General features: G+C 62.8%; 1 protein-coding gene across 1 annotated transcript in view; it reads right to left on the bottom strand.

Moving 5' to 3' along the window:
• Window positions 1–4,649: 4,649 nt before the first annotated feature.
• LOC139704678 (nuclear pore membrane glycoprotein 210-like) overlaps window positions 4,650–16,314 on the bottom strand; it is a 64,523-nt gene continuing 52,858 nt past the window's right edge. Inside the window, 14 exon segments of the mRNA XM_071607744.1 lie at window positions 4,650–4,750; window positions 5,777–5,860; window positions 5,954–6,049; window positions 6,836–7,052; window positions 7,403–7,653; window positions 7,929–8,075; window positions 8,314–8,437; window positions 9,834–9,970; window positions 10,369–10,589; window positions 11,171–11,345; window positions 12,433–12,611; window positions 13,916–14,007; window positions 15,102–15,260; window positions 15,627–15,758. Of these exon segments, the coding sequence (XP_071463845.1) occupies window positions 4,650–4,750; window positions 5,777–5,860; window positions 5,954–6,049; window positions 6,836–7,052; window positions 7,403–7,653; window positions 7,929–8,075; window positions 8,314–8,437; window positions 9,834–9,970; window positions 10,369–10,589; window positions 11,171–11,345; window positions 12,433–12,611; window positions 13,916–14,007; window positions 15,102–15,260; window positions 15,627–15,758 (2,115 nt within the window).

Here is a 16,314-nt window from a genome sequence, read left to right as displayed (position 1 = left end):
TCACTCTCAGTGAAGACTGAAACGCTCCTTTCGCTCAGTGACAGCGGCCTCCCAATGAGGCTGCTAATGAGTCCTCAGGGAAGCTTCGTGTGCTAATCACACACGGCATACAGCTTAGCGGGCGGGAGCCCGTCCCCAGCCCACGGCTGAAGCCTGGTCCCCCCCTTTCCCTCTCTCATTAACTAATAAACTGTTTGCTTTATCTGATGTCAAAACCGCCTCCTGAGAACCAGTCATTGGGAAAAACACTCAGAGACGTGTGCATCCAGCAGGCACAGCTGTGGACCTGCAGGGTCCGGAGGAGCAAGGACGGGGGGTTCACTCAGCCATGCCTTCCTGACCCTGAGCCTCAGTTTCCCCATCTATGCAATGGGAGGGTTGGACGGGGTCATGGAGTAGTAAAGTTTTACTTAGGGGGCTGGGGTGGAGGTCAGCAGTAGAGGCTCGCCTAGCACGTGTGAGGCCCTGGGTTCGATTCTCAGCACCGCATGTAAATAAACAAGTAAGATAAAGGTTTGTGTCCATCGACAACTAAACATAAATTATTTAAAATAATTAGAATATATAAAGGCTCATCAGCAACTAACTCTATATAAAAACATCAAATAGTAGCCTCCATCAGTTTGCTCTGTGGGTGTAATAAGCTCCAGCACAGTCATGAGCAAACATATGGTGCTCAATCATTGTCAAATCTTCTACCATCCTTTCCCAGAGGGGTCCAGCACAGTCCACAAATCCATATCAATCAGGAGACGGGCATGTCGGCTCATGGCTGTCATCCCAGCAGCTCGGGAGGATGAGACAGGAGGATCAAAAGTTGGAGGCCAGCCTCAGCAACTGATTGAGGCCCTGAGCAACTCAGCGAGACCCTGTCTGTAAATAAAATGCAAAATAGGGCTGGGGACGGGGCTCCGTGGTCGAGGGCCCCTGAGTTCAATCCCTGGTGCCAATATATATATAAATCCATGAACCAGGAAGAGATGCCAACCCACGAGAGCCCTGACCTTGAGTCTTCACCCACCTTCAGCACCATCTACCTGTGACACTATAGCTCCTCACAGGTGGCCTCTGTCCCTCCAACCTTTGGTTCTGGATTCAGACGCATGGCTCCCATTGTCCAGTTGAATGAAGGGCTTCACTGTGAATGAGGACAACATGCCCCTCCCGGCCTCACCCTCCAGAGGTGACCAGTGTTTCCACACATTCTCTGGCACCTTGGTCGTCACCATGGGAGACAGGAGGAGGAGGGACACATGGGCAAGGTGCTCTCAGCTGAAACTCGGCCTGAATGTCAGCTGACACCAGATATTGATTTGGGGGAGACATTTGTTACACGGCAATAGTTAACTGATACATCGAATGCTAAGCCGGGCACGTGAAGCTGTTTTAGATCTCTCTTTGGCTCTGACAAAGAAATAGCTTAAAAAAATAAACATTTGGATGGAGAGCAGATAGTGCTCAGAGGGAAACAGGAATGATCAATAAACAAATAAAAGCTCATCCTTTTTTGTACCATCAAGGAATTTAAATCACTCATAAAATTCTAATTTCCATCTACCAAACCAGTAAAGATAAACACACACATATGGCGATATTGTGTGTTGGCAAGAGTGGTAGAAACAAAATCTCGTCCCCAGCTGGTGGGTGTGCAGACTGATACAATGCTTTGCAAATGTGGTAGCATCTACCAAATTGGTAATGGGCATGTGCCATGACCCAGTAATTCTACTTCTAGAGAAACTCCCGCCTCTGCACCTCTATTAGTCAGCTTTGCATTACTGTAATGGATTACCTGAGAAAATTGACTTATAAAGAAAAAAGGTTTATTTGGGCCCATGGTACTGGAGGGCCCAGGCCAAGATGGAATGGCTTCCTGGTTACATCATGAGTTCAAAAGCAAAGAGAGAGGATAGACAGGGTCCCACAGTCCCTTTTTAAAAAATTATTTTCTTTTAATTGTAGTTGGATGCAATACCTTTAATTAATTAATCTATTTTTATGTGGTGCTGAGGATTGAACCCAGGGCCTCACATGGGCTAGGCGAGCACTCTACCACTGAGCCCCAGCCCCAACCCTATAAAATAACTTTATGGGAAAATTCTCTTAGAAATTATTTTCTTGCTGGGCACGGGGGGTGCACACCTGTCACCCCAGCAACTCGGGAGGCTGAGGCAGGAGGATTGAAAGCTCAGCGACTTAGCGAGGCTCTGTCTCAAAATTGAAAAAAATAAATTAAAAGGGGCTGGGGAGGTGGCCGTGACATGAGAGCATTTTTTCTTAGGAAAATAATTTTTCTTTTTCTTTTATTTCTTGGTACCAGGGATTGAACCCAGGGGTGCTTAAGCACGGAGCCCCATCCCCAGCCCTTTTTAGATTTTATTTAGAGACAGGGTCTCGCTGAGTTGCCTCAGCGCCTCACTAAGTGGCTGAGGCTGGCTTTGAACTTGGGATCCTCCTGCCTCAGCCTCCGGGCCACTGGGATGACAGATGAGCGTCACCTGATGAAATATTTTTTTCTTATAAAAACTTTGGGGCTGGGGCTGTGACTCAGAGGCAGAGTGCTTGCCTCACAGGTGTGAGGCACTTGGCCTGGCCTCGAGGCTGGGCTGCTGACCAGGCCTCCCTGCCTCCTCAGGCACGAGGCACATCCTGGGCCGGCCCTGTGCCAGGTCACGGAGGGAACCTCCCGCCTGGAGGGGACGTGGGATGGCGAGTGCAGGCGGGTGGAGGGGCAGCCCTGCTGCCCAGGAGTCTGAGCGGGGCCCCTTCCCTGGGAGGCCCCTGTGACCCCAGCAGTTCCACTCCCCACCCCCACCCGGGAGTGGGCAGGAGGCAGGGCTGGTCCCTCAGACCCTCCAGCCTGGCTGCTTGGCCTGGGCGCTTGCCCACTCTGACCCTCAGTCTTCTCCTCTGTGAAATGGGCCCGGGGAGGCGGTAGGGCAGCACTCAGCCCGGGGACAGACCCAGCCCAGGAGGAGGACGGTGGCACCCCAGCTGCTGTTCTGAAGGAGGCCGTGGGGAAGCCAGAGAGGGCTCCCGGGACTGGCTGCCAGGTGGGCGCCAGGTGAGGACACCGTCTTTCCGCCAGATGTCCATGGTCACTTCTGCTCACCGTGACCACCACGTGGTCACCTGTTGACGTCTAGCGGCAAAGAGGGTGGGGAACCAGGTGTCCTGGGGATCTTGGCTCAGCTCCAAGGCAGGTGGAGCTCAGACCCTTGGGAAGAAATGGGGATGGACCTCAGGGACAGTGGGCAGCAGAGGCCCCTTGGCCAGGCGGGGAGCAGGAGGGCCCAGGAGCTGCCGAGGGTCAGGGGCGAGGAGGGCAGCGTGGCCGGGGGTGTCCAGGCCATGGAGATCAGCAGGGGCCAAGCAGGCGGGGGCCATAGCAAGGGGACATGCTCAGTTGACATTGGATGACGTGGTGGCAGAAGGGCAGGCCCGTCCCCCCGCGCAGAGCCGCTGGCTCCTGTCCCCAGCTGGGTTCCCTAAGGAAGGGTACCCTGGCCACAGTGGCCTGGGCTCGGGCAACAGGACGCGGGCAGCCCCGCAGTGACCACAGCCCTCGTGAGAACAACCACAGAACTTTATTGACCACACCAGGAGCCGGGCTCCGCGACATCCAGGTCGTCAGTGTGAGCTCAAGTAACAGGCAAGGCACAAAGGTCTCAGTCCCCAGCTGCAGAGCAGTCAGTGCTGTTCCCAGCCCCACGGTGGGCCTCAGAGGCTGAGCACTCAGCAGACACGTGGCGTGCAGGTGTGGCTGGCTCCAGGCGCACGGTGCACAGCCTGGATCCAGGGCCTGCCCTCCCTGGCCCCAGACCTGGAGGGGGCACTGGGCACAGCGGGGTCTGAGCTGTCCTCTGGTGGAGTCCCCTCCTGGAGGGCAGGTCCTGGGTGGCCGCCCAGCCTCCTCGAGGCCAGGGTGGGCTCGGGGCCTCCAGGAGGCTGCCCGGCGGCAGTGCGGGGCGGGGGAGGGGATCTCAGGCAGGAGGGGACACCGTGGCGGGGGGACACTGCAGCTGGGGGACACCGCAGCTGTGTCTGGCTCGGGTGGGCCGAGGTATTGAGCGTGGCACAGGAGCGGCAGGGACGCTGGGTCTCTGTGCTAAAGGGACAGCAGAAGGCCCCATGGGGGCTCAAGGACACTCCAGGGACGGGCTCAGGCTGTCCTGGGGGGCAGAGGTCACGCGGAACCAGGAGTTTCTACAAAGACGCAGAGCCACTGTCACAGTGGCCCCCGGAGGGGACGGAGCCGCCCCGGGTGCTTGGCTCTGGGCTCAGGCGTCCAACTGGCTCGGCTCCTGGTCGTGGCTGGGGACAGTTCCTGAGGTGGGCGGGGCTGGCCCAGGACACTGCTGTCCCCAGCCTGTCGTAGCAACAGCCACAGGGAGAGTCTTCACGGGGAGGAGACACACAGGCCAGGCGCCCCACAAGCCCCAGCGTCACCAGAGAGCCCTTCCCTGAGACCACGAGGGTGACACGCGGGTGACTCGCCTTGCCACGGCCCAAGGTTCTGAGGACGCAGCGCTTTTTAGCGGCAAGGAATACAAACACGAGGGTGTACGGGCTCCTGGTGGCCGCACGGCTCGAAGGAGGAGGGACACAGCACACTGACCGCGGGCTCCTACCCACGGGGCGCTCAGGAGCTAGTGGGAGGCATAGGCTGGGCTCCAGAGCACCAAGCGGGGGCTGCCTCTGCGACCAGGAGGCAAGGCATTGAAGGAGGCCGGAGAGGAGGCCGCTGGATCTAGGGAGGAGGGAGAGAGAGAGTGAGCAAGGGACCCTCTGGGGGAGTAGACGTGTCTTCAACCCTCTTAAGCCAAAAGAAGCATTTATGAAGTGCCTGCTGTATGCCTAGGACACTTTCCTGATGAGGCCTGAGGCCTCCAGGAGGCAGCAAAGGGAGATCCTCAGGGGTATGATGTGGAGAGGGCGGTCGTTGAGATTGTGCAGTGCCCAACCTGTGCAGCTGTGCAGGGTGCCCCTGTGTCTCCTGTTCCTACTCAGGGGCTCACCCCCTGTAAAGGGAGCCCCTGGGTTATTTCCCCACTAACCCTCTGGGGTGTGGACAGGCTTCCAGGGGTCCCTGGGTTTTTGGAAGAGGATGTACTTCTGTAGACAGAAGCACTCTTCCAGGTGGGAAGAGGTGAGAGCCCACCGCAGGTATGGCTGTAAGGGAAGTGTGTCATCGAGAGCTCGGTGGCTCTCCTAGGTCCCGCGTCACAGGTGAGAGGCGTGGCAGGGCAGGGGCTGTGATTCCAGGGGCCAGGACATGTGTGGCATCTTACTTCCAAGGAAAATGCTTCTCTCTATGAAACTCTGCCCTTGTTCAAAAAGTCCACTCCCCAGCCTCCACCCGCGGCTGCCCAGGGCCAAGCCTGGATGGGGGCCCCTGGGCGGCGAAGGGGAGCCTGGACCCAGAAAGGGCTGCCGTGAACAGCTGCACAGGATGGGCACTGCAACCCCGTTAGATGGTGCTCCCAAAAGGATGTGCCTCTGGAGGCCTGTGGGGTCACCAGGCCTGTAGGGCCACCAGGTCTCAGGTCCCTCGGAGACGGAGGAGTTGTCAAAGGAATAGGCTTTGCCCTTTCTCCCTCTGGGGGACCCCTCAGGACTGCCTGGACCCCCCGCCTGACTTGGGTCCCACGAGGCAGTCCCAGAGTGGACACCTGGGCCAGCATGGGCAGGAGCCCGGGGCTGTCCCCCCACACCCCCACAGCCCGGCCCCGGGGCTCAGGGACCCCCCAGTCTGCCCATGGCGGGGACTACTCACAGTGGGGACTGTGCCCAGGGCTGGCTCGGGGCGTGAGGACCACGGGGCCAGTGAGCTCCTGGGGCCCATAGACCGTGTGGTAGGCTGCGAGGGCAGGCGGGTCAGCGTGGTCAGTACGGTCAGCAAGGGTAGGGCAGGCGGCACCCCCGCGACACCCCACGGCACCCCCCGGCTCACCTATGACGGTGACGGCCGTCCCGGCCAGCAGGGTGAAGAGCGAGAAGAACAGGGCCTGGTAGGAGTCCAGGAGGTGCTGGAAGAGACCGGCCCCGTCTGCGCGGGGACACCATCAGCAAGACCAGGCCAGGGCCACCCCAGGCCCCCGCCAGCCCCGCCCATCTGGAGGGTGGCCTGCCAGTGTCTGCCGGCCCCAGGATGCCCAGCAGGGCCACCAGGGCAGGGGACCCGCTCAGAGTCCACCCTGCGTCCCCTCTAGGTGGGAGGTTTCCCGTGGTGACCTGGCCCAGGGCCGGCCCAGGACGCACCTCGTGGCTGAGGAGGCAGGGAGGCAAGGAGGCCAGGAGTCCAGCCTCTAGGCCCGGCCAGCTGGGGAGACCCGTGGGAAGCCGAGCCATCGTCACGCTGCCCATGACAGGCGGCTCTGGCAATGGTGTCCGGGGACAAGAGGGTCGAGGGGTTTGGGAGCCAGAAATGGCTCAGGAGGGCGGGTCCCAGGAGGGGAGGACGCTGGCCAGGGCCCCCCGGGAGGAGGATGCTGTGGCCGGAGTGGGGGCCGTGGGGGGTCACAGGTGGACAAGAAGCCAGGGCCTGTGGGGTCCCATGGCCACTTCGGGGACCCAGGCCCACCAAGGGCCTCAGCGGGCCCAGGAACCTAGTGACCCCGACTCTGGATAAAACACTGGGGGGGGGGGGTCGCAGGGGCCGGAGTTCAGTCCTCGGTACCCAAAAAAGGTGACTGTCACCTCGAGGGACACCCTGCACTTAGGACCCTCCAAGTCTGCATCTGACCACAGGTTTCCACTGACCCCCGAGACCACGCTGGCCATCCCTGCCCCTGCCCCCCAGGTCCCTCCCGTGACGTCCCGTCCCGACACTCACAAGGACCAGCCCCACAGTGATCCAGCACCAGGGCCACCGTCACCGGGATGGTGAGGGCCTGGTTAGTGGCAGGGCTGGAGAAGGTCAGGGCGGTGGACAGAGGGCCCTGGCTGCCCGCCCTGGGATCCGAGACGCCGACCGTGTAGGTGATGAAACTGGGCAGCCCCAGGGACTTCTCCTTCGCGAAGGCCACCACAGCGGGGGACCCGGACCTGACCTGGGAGAGACGTCAGGCTGCAGGGACGCTCCACAGAGCCACTGGCCGGGGGACCCAGCACATGGACAGACAAACCAACCAACAAACGAGTAATACATAAAATTTTTTAAAAACTCTGCAAAACCAAGCCAGGTGCAGTGGCCCACGCCTGTCCTCCCAGCAGCTCGGGAGGCTGAGGCAGGAGGATCGCAAGGTGGAGGCCAGCCTCAGCAGCTTAGTGAGGCCCTGAGCAACTCAGCGAGACCCTGTCTCTAAATAAAATATAAAAAGGGCTGGGGACGGTCACCACCCGGGTAGTCAACGTGAAGTCCGACTGTGGTCCCTGCGTCCGCCCCGACCCCTCTGCTCACCTCCAAGCTGTCCTGGATCTCCGCGGCCCCAAAGACCTTGACCTCGCGGCTGGACAGGTGGTTGCTCAGGAGGATCTCGGTCTGGTCAGCGTAGAGCCCAGGGCTGAAGGGCACCTCGGCCCCCACCTGCTCCACAGACGTCTGGCCCCCGGCCACCGAGGCTGTGACCACCAGGGGTGTCCTCCTCGAGCTCAAGTGCCTCAGCTGCCCGTCGGTCAGCCTATGCATGGTGACCGAGCAGAGGTACTGGCCTGCGGAGACAGGGGTGTCCTGCTTGTCCCTGTCCCCTACCTGCGCTGACACCCCACCCTGTCCCTGACTCTCCTGACCCTGCACCGTCCTGCGGGTGCGGCGGTGGCTGAAGGCCAGCCTCCTGTGGGCCCAGAAGCGACAGAGGCCTGGCCCTGGTGGCACCGCACAGGACGGACTCCCAGGAGGGCCCTGGGCCAGGCTGGACAGTGGTGAGCCAGGCCATGACCACCGGGCAGCCCAAGGCGGTGGGCAGAGCCCCTCAGCCCTGGCTCACCCAGTGTGACGTCGAAGTCCGGCTCGGCCGAGAACACGTCTGTCACTGGGAGGTTGAAGACGTCTTGCTGGAACCGAAGATGGCAGCTGAGGAGGGCCTCGGGCCCCAGAGCCGGGATGGCCGCCCTCTGGGCAGCGGAGCACTCGCCTGCAGACGGGCAGAGTCAGGAGGCCTGGCCAGCGGCCACCACACCCGGCCACCCAAGGCAAGGGACAGGTGGGCCCCAGGGAGGCGAAGGTGTCGGCCAGGAGCAGAGTGTCCCCTGGGTGGGAACAGCTGGCCAGGCGCAGCTTGGAGGCAGAGCACCTGCCCAGCCGTGGGGTCCTAGGCTCTGGGTGGCCTCTGGGTTCAGGGACACTGGGATCCACCTCCCCACGGCATGGACCTCTCAGGTTAGAGCTTCTGTCTCCCACGGTGACGGTCACTCTGGAGGCTGTGGCCTCCTGGAAGCTGGCCTGGGCCGTGTGGACACGCCGGGCCACGATCCTCTGGGGGACACTGACCACGATCTGTGGAGGGCGAGGCAGCTGGTGAAGAGCCGCCCGCTGGCCATCCATGCTGGGCCCCCCGTGACCCCTCCTGAGCCTGCTGCCTGCGGACACCTGGCCCCAGGTGACAACAGGACCAAGGCCTGTCCACCCGGCCAGCACAGTGTACACTCAGTCCGCTGGACCTCATGACCCGGCCTGCGCCCCTCTCGACCTCATGGCACCTGTGACACCCAGATGACACACCAGTCAGGAGCTCCTGACCTGACCTCGCAGCAAAGAGGACCCACTTTAGTCTCCTGTCCTTTACTCGGAGTCATCAACCCCCACTGCAGGCCACAGGCAGAGGCCACACTGACCCCAGAGCCCAGGCACTGCCTCCTTCCAGGTCCCCAGGGGCCAGCTGGACAGGGCTGACCACCACAGCCCCGGACAGCACTCCTGGCCCTGGCTCCGCCCCAGTCCGTGTCCCACTTGATGCCTGTGGCTGGGCCTCGTCCCCAGCCCTGCGCCCAGCCCGTGTCCCGCCCACCCTCGGGGACACAGGAGGCCCCAGGTTTCCTGGCAGCCCCACGTGGAGGTGCGACCCCACCTGGACCCCGTGACCCCCACTGTGATGCCCACCCCCTGCCCCGGCTCCCCTCAGGAAGGGCCGTGGGCACCTGGTCAGCCACGTGGACAGGGTCACCCCAGCCCTGCTCCCTGAGGCCACCTGCGCTCAGCCGCGGGACCAGCTGCCCAGACCTCACGCCTCCAGGATCTGACCAGAGACCGGCCAGGCCCAGGACGTGCAGCCCTCCTTCCAGCAGCCACCCAGGGCCCTGCGCCCCGGGACCTGCCTGCTGGGCCCTTCCAGGAGGCAGGACACGCCCAGTCCTTGGCCACCCAGGCATGGCACTAATGTGCCACCGGGGTCCACGCTGACCTGTCCTCAGCCGGACAGAAACACGGAGCCAAAGGGTTGCTGCCTCTAGAAGGCTCTGAAGGAGACCTTGTGGCTTCACTCTGTTGGTGACGTCACATCATTGAGCTTCCCTTGGTGGCCTCGGTGACTCAGGCGGCCTCGGTGGCCTGCGTGTCTTTCTAAGATTCCCCTGAGAGGAGCGGCCTCTGGGGAGGAGGCCCGGGGGTCTTGTCCCCCCTGAACAGCACAGCATGGTCACAGGGCACACAGTGCTTCCCTGCTGTCACCAGCCACCCGGGGACGACTCAGAGTGGACGCAGGGCCGCACAGGCCACAGGTCACACTGTGCTGTAGCACGTGAGGGACCTGACTGAGCACCTGCAGGTTTGGGGACCCAGGTCCTGGCCGACCCCTGGACACACGGTACTGGTTTAAAGGACAGGCGTTCCCAGCCACAGGCCAGGGCGCCGCTGCCCGCGGAGGGTGGGCCAGGCCCGGCGCCCACTGCCCTACCTCCTTTTAGGTCCTCAGGTGCCCGGGGACCTCGTAGTGCACCGTCACGGACCCCGCGTCCGGGGCCACGGCCACCCCCGTCTTGGGGTCGACCTGGAGGATGCTGTCGGCTGAAGAGCTCCAGGTTCCTGGGGCACCTGGGAGGAGAGGCCCCATGTCACCCATCCCCCCAACAGAGGACCGGCCGCCCATGACCTCTTCCTGACCCCTGCCCACGAGGGGCCTTCTGGTTCAGCCTCCCTGCCCGCCTCCGTGGCCACGTCCTGGTGGCCCCTTCTGGCGCACCTGCTCTGTGGACTGTGGCTGCCCAGCAGACCGTCCCCAGGGGTGCCGTCACCAGGGGAACTGTCCCCAGGGCCACCCTCCCCAGGTGCCCACTAGGGAGTGGCCCTGCTACCCAGGCAGGTCATCTCCAAAGCCAACATGGCCTATGTGGCCCTCTGGTGGCCTTCCTGACCCCTTCAGGGCACCCCAGGGTCCCCCTCCCACCCTGGCAGGCGCGGTGACCCGAGACCGCCCTGGTTGGCTCTCTCACCCTTGGGGCCCATGAGCACAGTGGCCAGGCAGAGGACATCCCCGACCACCACGGTGCCGGGCAGCTCTGGAGCGATGGCCGGCAGGACGGGCAGCGGGACGTAGTTGGAGAGGCCGGGGTGCTCGGGGTCCCACACGCGCAGCAGCGTCAGGCCCACGCTGACCGTGCGCAGTACGCAGGTGTTGTTGGTGGTGCCCTTGGTGACCTGCACGAAGTCCTCTCTGGGGACAGGGAGGCGCTCAGCTGGAGGGAGTCCCAGGGCCTCGCAGGCCTCCTCGCGCCTTGCAGGACAGAGGCCACAGCCCCTGGCCACCCAGGGCCAGCACCGCCACCCCACACCCAGAAGGGAAACCGCGGCCAGGAGGAGAGTGACCCCCAGAGGAGGCCTCTGCTGTGGGACAGCCTCGCCACGTCCCCTCTGTGCACCGGTGACACTGTGCCTGCCACGTGGCGTGACGGGCGCGCTAAACGGCTGGCGCTTAGAGAGCAGCTGGTGCCCGTGTCTCCTAAGGCCCCACTCTGCCAGCTCGGCCACCGGCCGTGGGAAGCCCAGGCTGCAGTGGTCACCACCGGCAGGATGCTCCCTCTGCTCCCCCAGACCCTGGAGACGGTCTGCTCCCTCCGCCAGGCAACGTGGCCCCTCCCTGGGAAACCACGAGTGACCCCAAAATAAAAACAGATTTGAATTGGACAGCACTGGGTCCTGTTGGTGGCTGAGCCCAAGTCCCCACCTGTCGCCACACCGGGTGGAACCAGGGGCACCCCGGGTGGGGCTGTGACAACAGTGTCACCCACACCCTACCTGTTGGTGGCAAAGCTGAGGACCGAACTGTGCACGTGGAAGACGTCTCCAAAGTGGTCGTGGAAGTGGACGGTGAAGGTCACGGTCATCCCCAGAGGCAGGGCCGCCAGGGCCTCCTTGTCCTGGGTGTGCAGGACCGGGCTCATGGACATCCTCAGGTAGGAGATGGGGACACCTGGAGGACAGGGGCAATACGATGACACCCTTGAGCCGGGGACAGGCCTCCAGAGCGCCAGGCCTATGACCCAGTTCCCGCCTCCAACCGTGCAGGCCAAGTCCCCCGGGTGCCACCCAGGACACCCACATCAGGACCTGGAGAGACCAGAGTGCTGTGCTCGTTGCTTAAGCACCACCGGCTGTCACCTGGCTCTTGGGGCACGTGAGGCGGGAACAATGCCCCTTGGGTCAGAGAGGAGCCCCAGGTGACGGAGGAACCCGAGTCCCATAAATCGCAACTCAACAAATCTCTCTGGATCCCAGGCAGAAACCTCCTGGTCACAAAGCCACCCCTCCCCAGTCCAAAGTCACCGCAAAGTCCCGGGAGGCAGTGGCTGGTATAGTTAGCGCTCAGCACGTGCGTGCTGAAACAGGATGAGCACTTAGCCACTTTCATGAGCTTGAAAGTATCGTGGGGGGTCCCCGGCAAGTGCACAGTGTTTGGTCAAGGATCGACCTCGCTCTTCCCTGGGTGGCCCCCGCAGGGGCTCCACTCCCAGGGGTGGCCACGTTAGGGATCAGGCACGTCAGGCAGTGTACCCTTGGGCCGGGGGGACGGGGCACCTGCCCTGCGCCCCCGGGCTGATCCAGGCCCTCATTGGACTTGTTTCCCATCTATGAAACAAGGTGGGTGGAATCGGTGACCTCTTGGGGTCTTTGGCTCCAACGGCCACACACCTACCCAGGATTTGTCCCTGGGTGACTCTTACGTAAATCCCTACCCACGGTTTACAGCTGGAGAGTGAACACATTTTTTTTTTTTGGTACTGGGAAACTGAACCCAGAGGTGCTTAACCCGTGAGCCCCATCCCCAGCCCTTTTTGTATTTTATTTAGAGATAGGGTCTCCCTGAGTCGCTCAGGGCCTTGCTAAGTTGCTGAGGCTGGCCTCCAACTGGCGATCCTCCTGCCTCAGCCTCCTGAGCTCCCGGGATCACAGATGTGCACCGCAGGCCCCCGGCTGGGTGAACCAGTTTTACACCAGAAAGAGGAAAAACGTGCCTCTGAGCTTTAGATTTTGTTATCCAAAACAGGGCCAAGTGCCACCCACCTTCACGGCAATGATGATGGTCTGGTTGGCCCCGAAAGGCTCCTGAGCGGTCACTTTGACAGTGGACGTCCCGATCACTGAGCCGGACACCAGGAAGCCCCTCTCATCAGCATGCACGACGGGAACCTTCTCAGGCCCCTCCAGGACACAGTAGCAAAGAACCGCAGCACCGTCCCTTGGGGAAGAAAACATCTGTTTCTGCAGATGGCTGCGGGGGTGGGGGACGGCCCTGGTCGATGCCTCGAGATCGACCATCTGCCTGCAGTGCAGCGTGTGCTGTCGCCGTCTGCAGCCTCGTCAGCCACCCCCAGGAGACCTAAGCCAGAAAGCCTGTGGCTCTGAAGACAACATGGCCACGCACTCCTCAGAGTGGCCGTGGGGTCAGCGGGCAGCGGGCGACAGACCCTGAGGACGGTTGCATCAGCGACACGGTCATTTATGGGTAAAGATGGCTTCTGCAGCTAACGGTCACTGAGGTCAGGCCGCCTGGTGCGGTGGAGAGTGCGGGGCGGGGGCAGGACTGGGGCGGGGACAGGATCCAGGTGGGGACAGGTCCGAGGTGGTCTAGAGCTTCCTCCGCCTTCTCTCTGGCCTCGGTTTCGTCAGCTCTGAAAGGGGAGGCCTAGTGCCCCATCCTATTTCTGGGGCTGCTCACTGGACCCTGAGAGGGGTCACGGACACCGTCAGCAGGCACTGAGCCAGGGGACGTCCTGTGGTGTCCTGTGCCCTCTCCTCTGCGGCCAGCCCTCCAGGTGATCTGGGCCGCGGCTCCCCTCAATCTGGGGGCCAGCAGCTCTTACTTGAGCCCTGGCTTGGCCGTGTGGCCCCTTTCTTGGTGGGCTCCTGCAGGACGCCTGCTGTCACCTGATGTCACCTCGTGCCATCCACCTCTGCCTGCATTCCTGGGGCCTAGCACAGTGCTGGGCACTGAGTTACTTCCGGCTGAACACTCCCTGGGTGTGCGTTCATAAAACATGGAACTCGGCCCCCGGGCCCTTAGCAACTGCCACTTAAGCGCAAATGCTCCTTAGGAAAAGTGTCCCTGTCCCTGTGAGGGTCAGGTGGGAATCACGTCTGCTCAGAACCTTTAAAGATGCACTTTTCGGACGTTAATGTGCATGGCCACCGCCCAGGGACCTCATTACAGGGCAGCTTTGTCCTTGCGGGTCTGGGAAGGGCTGCGAGGCGCACTTGACCTGGTCCCAGGTGAGGCCGCTCTGGTTAATTCATGGTCTCCGCTTCTGAGTCATTTGAAATATTTAACAGTCCAAGTTGGAACTTGTTCCCCTTTTCAACCCCGAGCTTCCCCCGTGAGTGGGAGATGTTTCTAGGCTGCGGTAGGCGGGCGGCCCCGGAGGAGGCCAGAGATGGGCAGTGGCCGCCCAGGTCCAGCCCAGTGCCCAGAAGGCCCCGTGGTGTCCAGATGGGCATGGGGGGGCAGCTCCCAGCCCTGCTGTGAACAGGAGCCGGGACACGTACCTGTTTGTCTGGAGCTTGATAAACTAGTTGGGGGACATTAATATTTGTTCTGCTTCTATCTCGGGGTTCAGCAGCCACAGCTTCTCGAAAACCTGGGAAAGAGGGTGAGCTGGGTCTCCCACGGCACGCCTGAATCCCCTTATCCACAAGTGGGGGCTGGGGGCCAGGACGAGACCAACGGCAGACTATCTGCCCCATGGCTGGGGACACGATGGGGCTGGTGGCCCAGCCCAGGAGCAGCAGCTGTCTGCACCCCGTGGGAGCTGGGCCACCCGGCTTCACCCTCGGCCTCGGCCTCGGCCCCCGTCACAGGAGACTCCATAGCAGGGAGATCAGGCCCGGCGTCCTGCTCGGGGGACCCCCGCCACTGAGACATCCTGTCCCTGTCACCATCTCAGAACAAGCCTCTCTCTCTGCTGTGGCCCATCCGGCTCCCTCCCCTCTGCCATGCTCGAGAGCTCCTGGAGGACACAGGGGCAGCAGGACTCCTAGGGAGCCCACCACCTACATTCCCTCTCCAGACCACATAGGGCAGCTGGCTCCCTGCCCTCCAGGCAGCTGGTCCTGTGTCATGAGGCCCCACCCAAGGCCTGACCCCTGACCACAAGCAGGGCCCCTGACCACCTAAGCAGGCTCCGCCCTCCCCTGAGTAGGCTCCACCCTCCCCTGAGCAGGCTCCGCCCTCCCCTGAACCAGGCCCCACCCTCCCCTGAGCAGACTCCACCCTCCCCTGAGCCAGGCTCCACCCTCCCCCTGAGCAGGCCCTGCCCTCCCCTGAGCAGGCCTCACCTTCCCATGGGCAGGCTCCGCCCTCCCCTGAGCAGGCTCCGCCCTCCCCTGAGCAGACTCCACCCTCCCCTGAGCAGGCTCCACCCTCCCCTGAGCAGGCCCCGCCCTCTCCTGAACTAGGCCCAGCTGCTGTTCCTGGAACCCACAGGCTGTTCCCGGTCACCAGGCCTTTGCTGCTCAGATCTGCAGCCAACCCTGCCACCGGCAGAGTCCCTCCATGCAGTCTGGCGACACCACCCTTGGGCTCCCCCCAGGGTGTCACACACCCCCTCTGCCCGTCCTCCCCAGGCAGGCGCAGCCCCTCAGTGCAGCGAGGGTCCCCCACACCAAGGGCCCAGGAGCTCTGGGCCAGGCCCCTGCGCTGTCTGCTGCCCTCACGGCTGTGTCCCGTCAGTACCTGGACCTGGATCTCGTCCGAGAGCTCCTTGGCAAGGCCGTGCAGCTGTCCCGCCGAGGGGTCCAGGGCCTTGACCACCACCCTCAGCCCCGTGCGGCCCTTCGCCCGGCCGAGCAGGCTCATGGCGAAGTTGTACTGCGAGGGCAGCTGGACGGACGCCTGGAAGGCAGAGAGCGGGCTCAGGGACAGGCCTGGGGGCACCCTCTTCCCCAAGGCCACTGCCCTCGGCCGGGGTCAGATCTGCTGACCCAGGGCCACACAGACGGCAGTCACCCACACAAGGCCACAGGCCACTCTGCATGGTGCCTGGGACGCGGGGTCGCTGAGCGGGGCCTGGAGCCCTGTGTGTGCGTGGGAGTGTTATGTGGGGGCTGCTGGGTTTTGTGGGGTCCCCCACAGGGCCCACTGCAGGACGTCTGTAATAAGCCACAGTGTGTCCTGCAGCGGGCCCTGTGTCCCCTGCCCTGGGACAGGCCCCCGGGGCGATGAGGCCGCCCGCCCTCCGGGAGGCAGGCTGGGCCCTACCTCGTGGTGCCGTCCGCGGAGCTCCAAGATGTCGCGCTTGGTGACCGACCAGTGGAAGGTCAGGCCTGGCACGGCGTTTGCAAAGGAGAAAGGGCTCTGGTTGTTGGTGACCCCAGTGACATAGACGGGCATCTGGGGGTGAGAGAGCCGGGCCTGTGAGCACCCACGCACCCAGGCTGGGGACCCTCCTCCTGGAGCTCTGCCTATCTGCCCATGTCCACCCCAGGCCGGACATAGGTTCTGGGAGCCATGACCAAACACCAGATAGTCCAACCACCGGGGACCGGCCTGTCCCTCCCTGCCAGGGGCTGTGCATGGCCAGGTCCATTTCTGGAAAGACCCCTGGGGCTGCAGGAGGCCTGCGGACACCCCTGGCCACTCAGCCCATGCTGCCGAGGTCCGCACCCTCCTGCTGACCCTCCCAGGCCTTGTGGGGCGTGGACACCAGCAGCCTGGCTCCTTCAGCCTGTGGGCAGGCGTAGGTGAGCCAGCCACCAGCTGGCCCCCAGCCCGACTCCAGGTGGCAGACTGGGGACACGCAGTGCTAGCCACACCCACAACCAGCTGCACAGGCCTGAGAACTGTCTGACTCGCCCTGGGGATGCTGGGGACATTGGGGACAACCCCAGGTGCATGGGAGGACACACAGGCCCCTGCACCCACGGGGCGCTTCACACGAAGGACGAGG

The sequence above is a fragment of the Marmota flaviventris genome, chromosome 2, assembly GCF_047511675.1.
Source record: "Marmota flaviventris isolate mMarFla1 chromosome 2, mMarFla1.hap1, whole genome shotgun sequence".
Lineage (NCBI taxonomy): Eukaryota > Metazoa > Chordata > Mammalia > Rodentia > Sciuridae > Marmota > Marmota flaviventris.
Note: the sequence above shows the minus strand (reverse complement) of the source record. Positions and strands in the feature narration are given on the sequence as shown.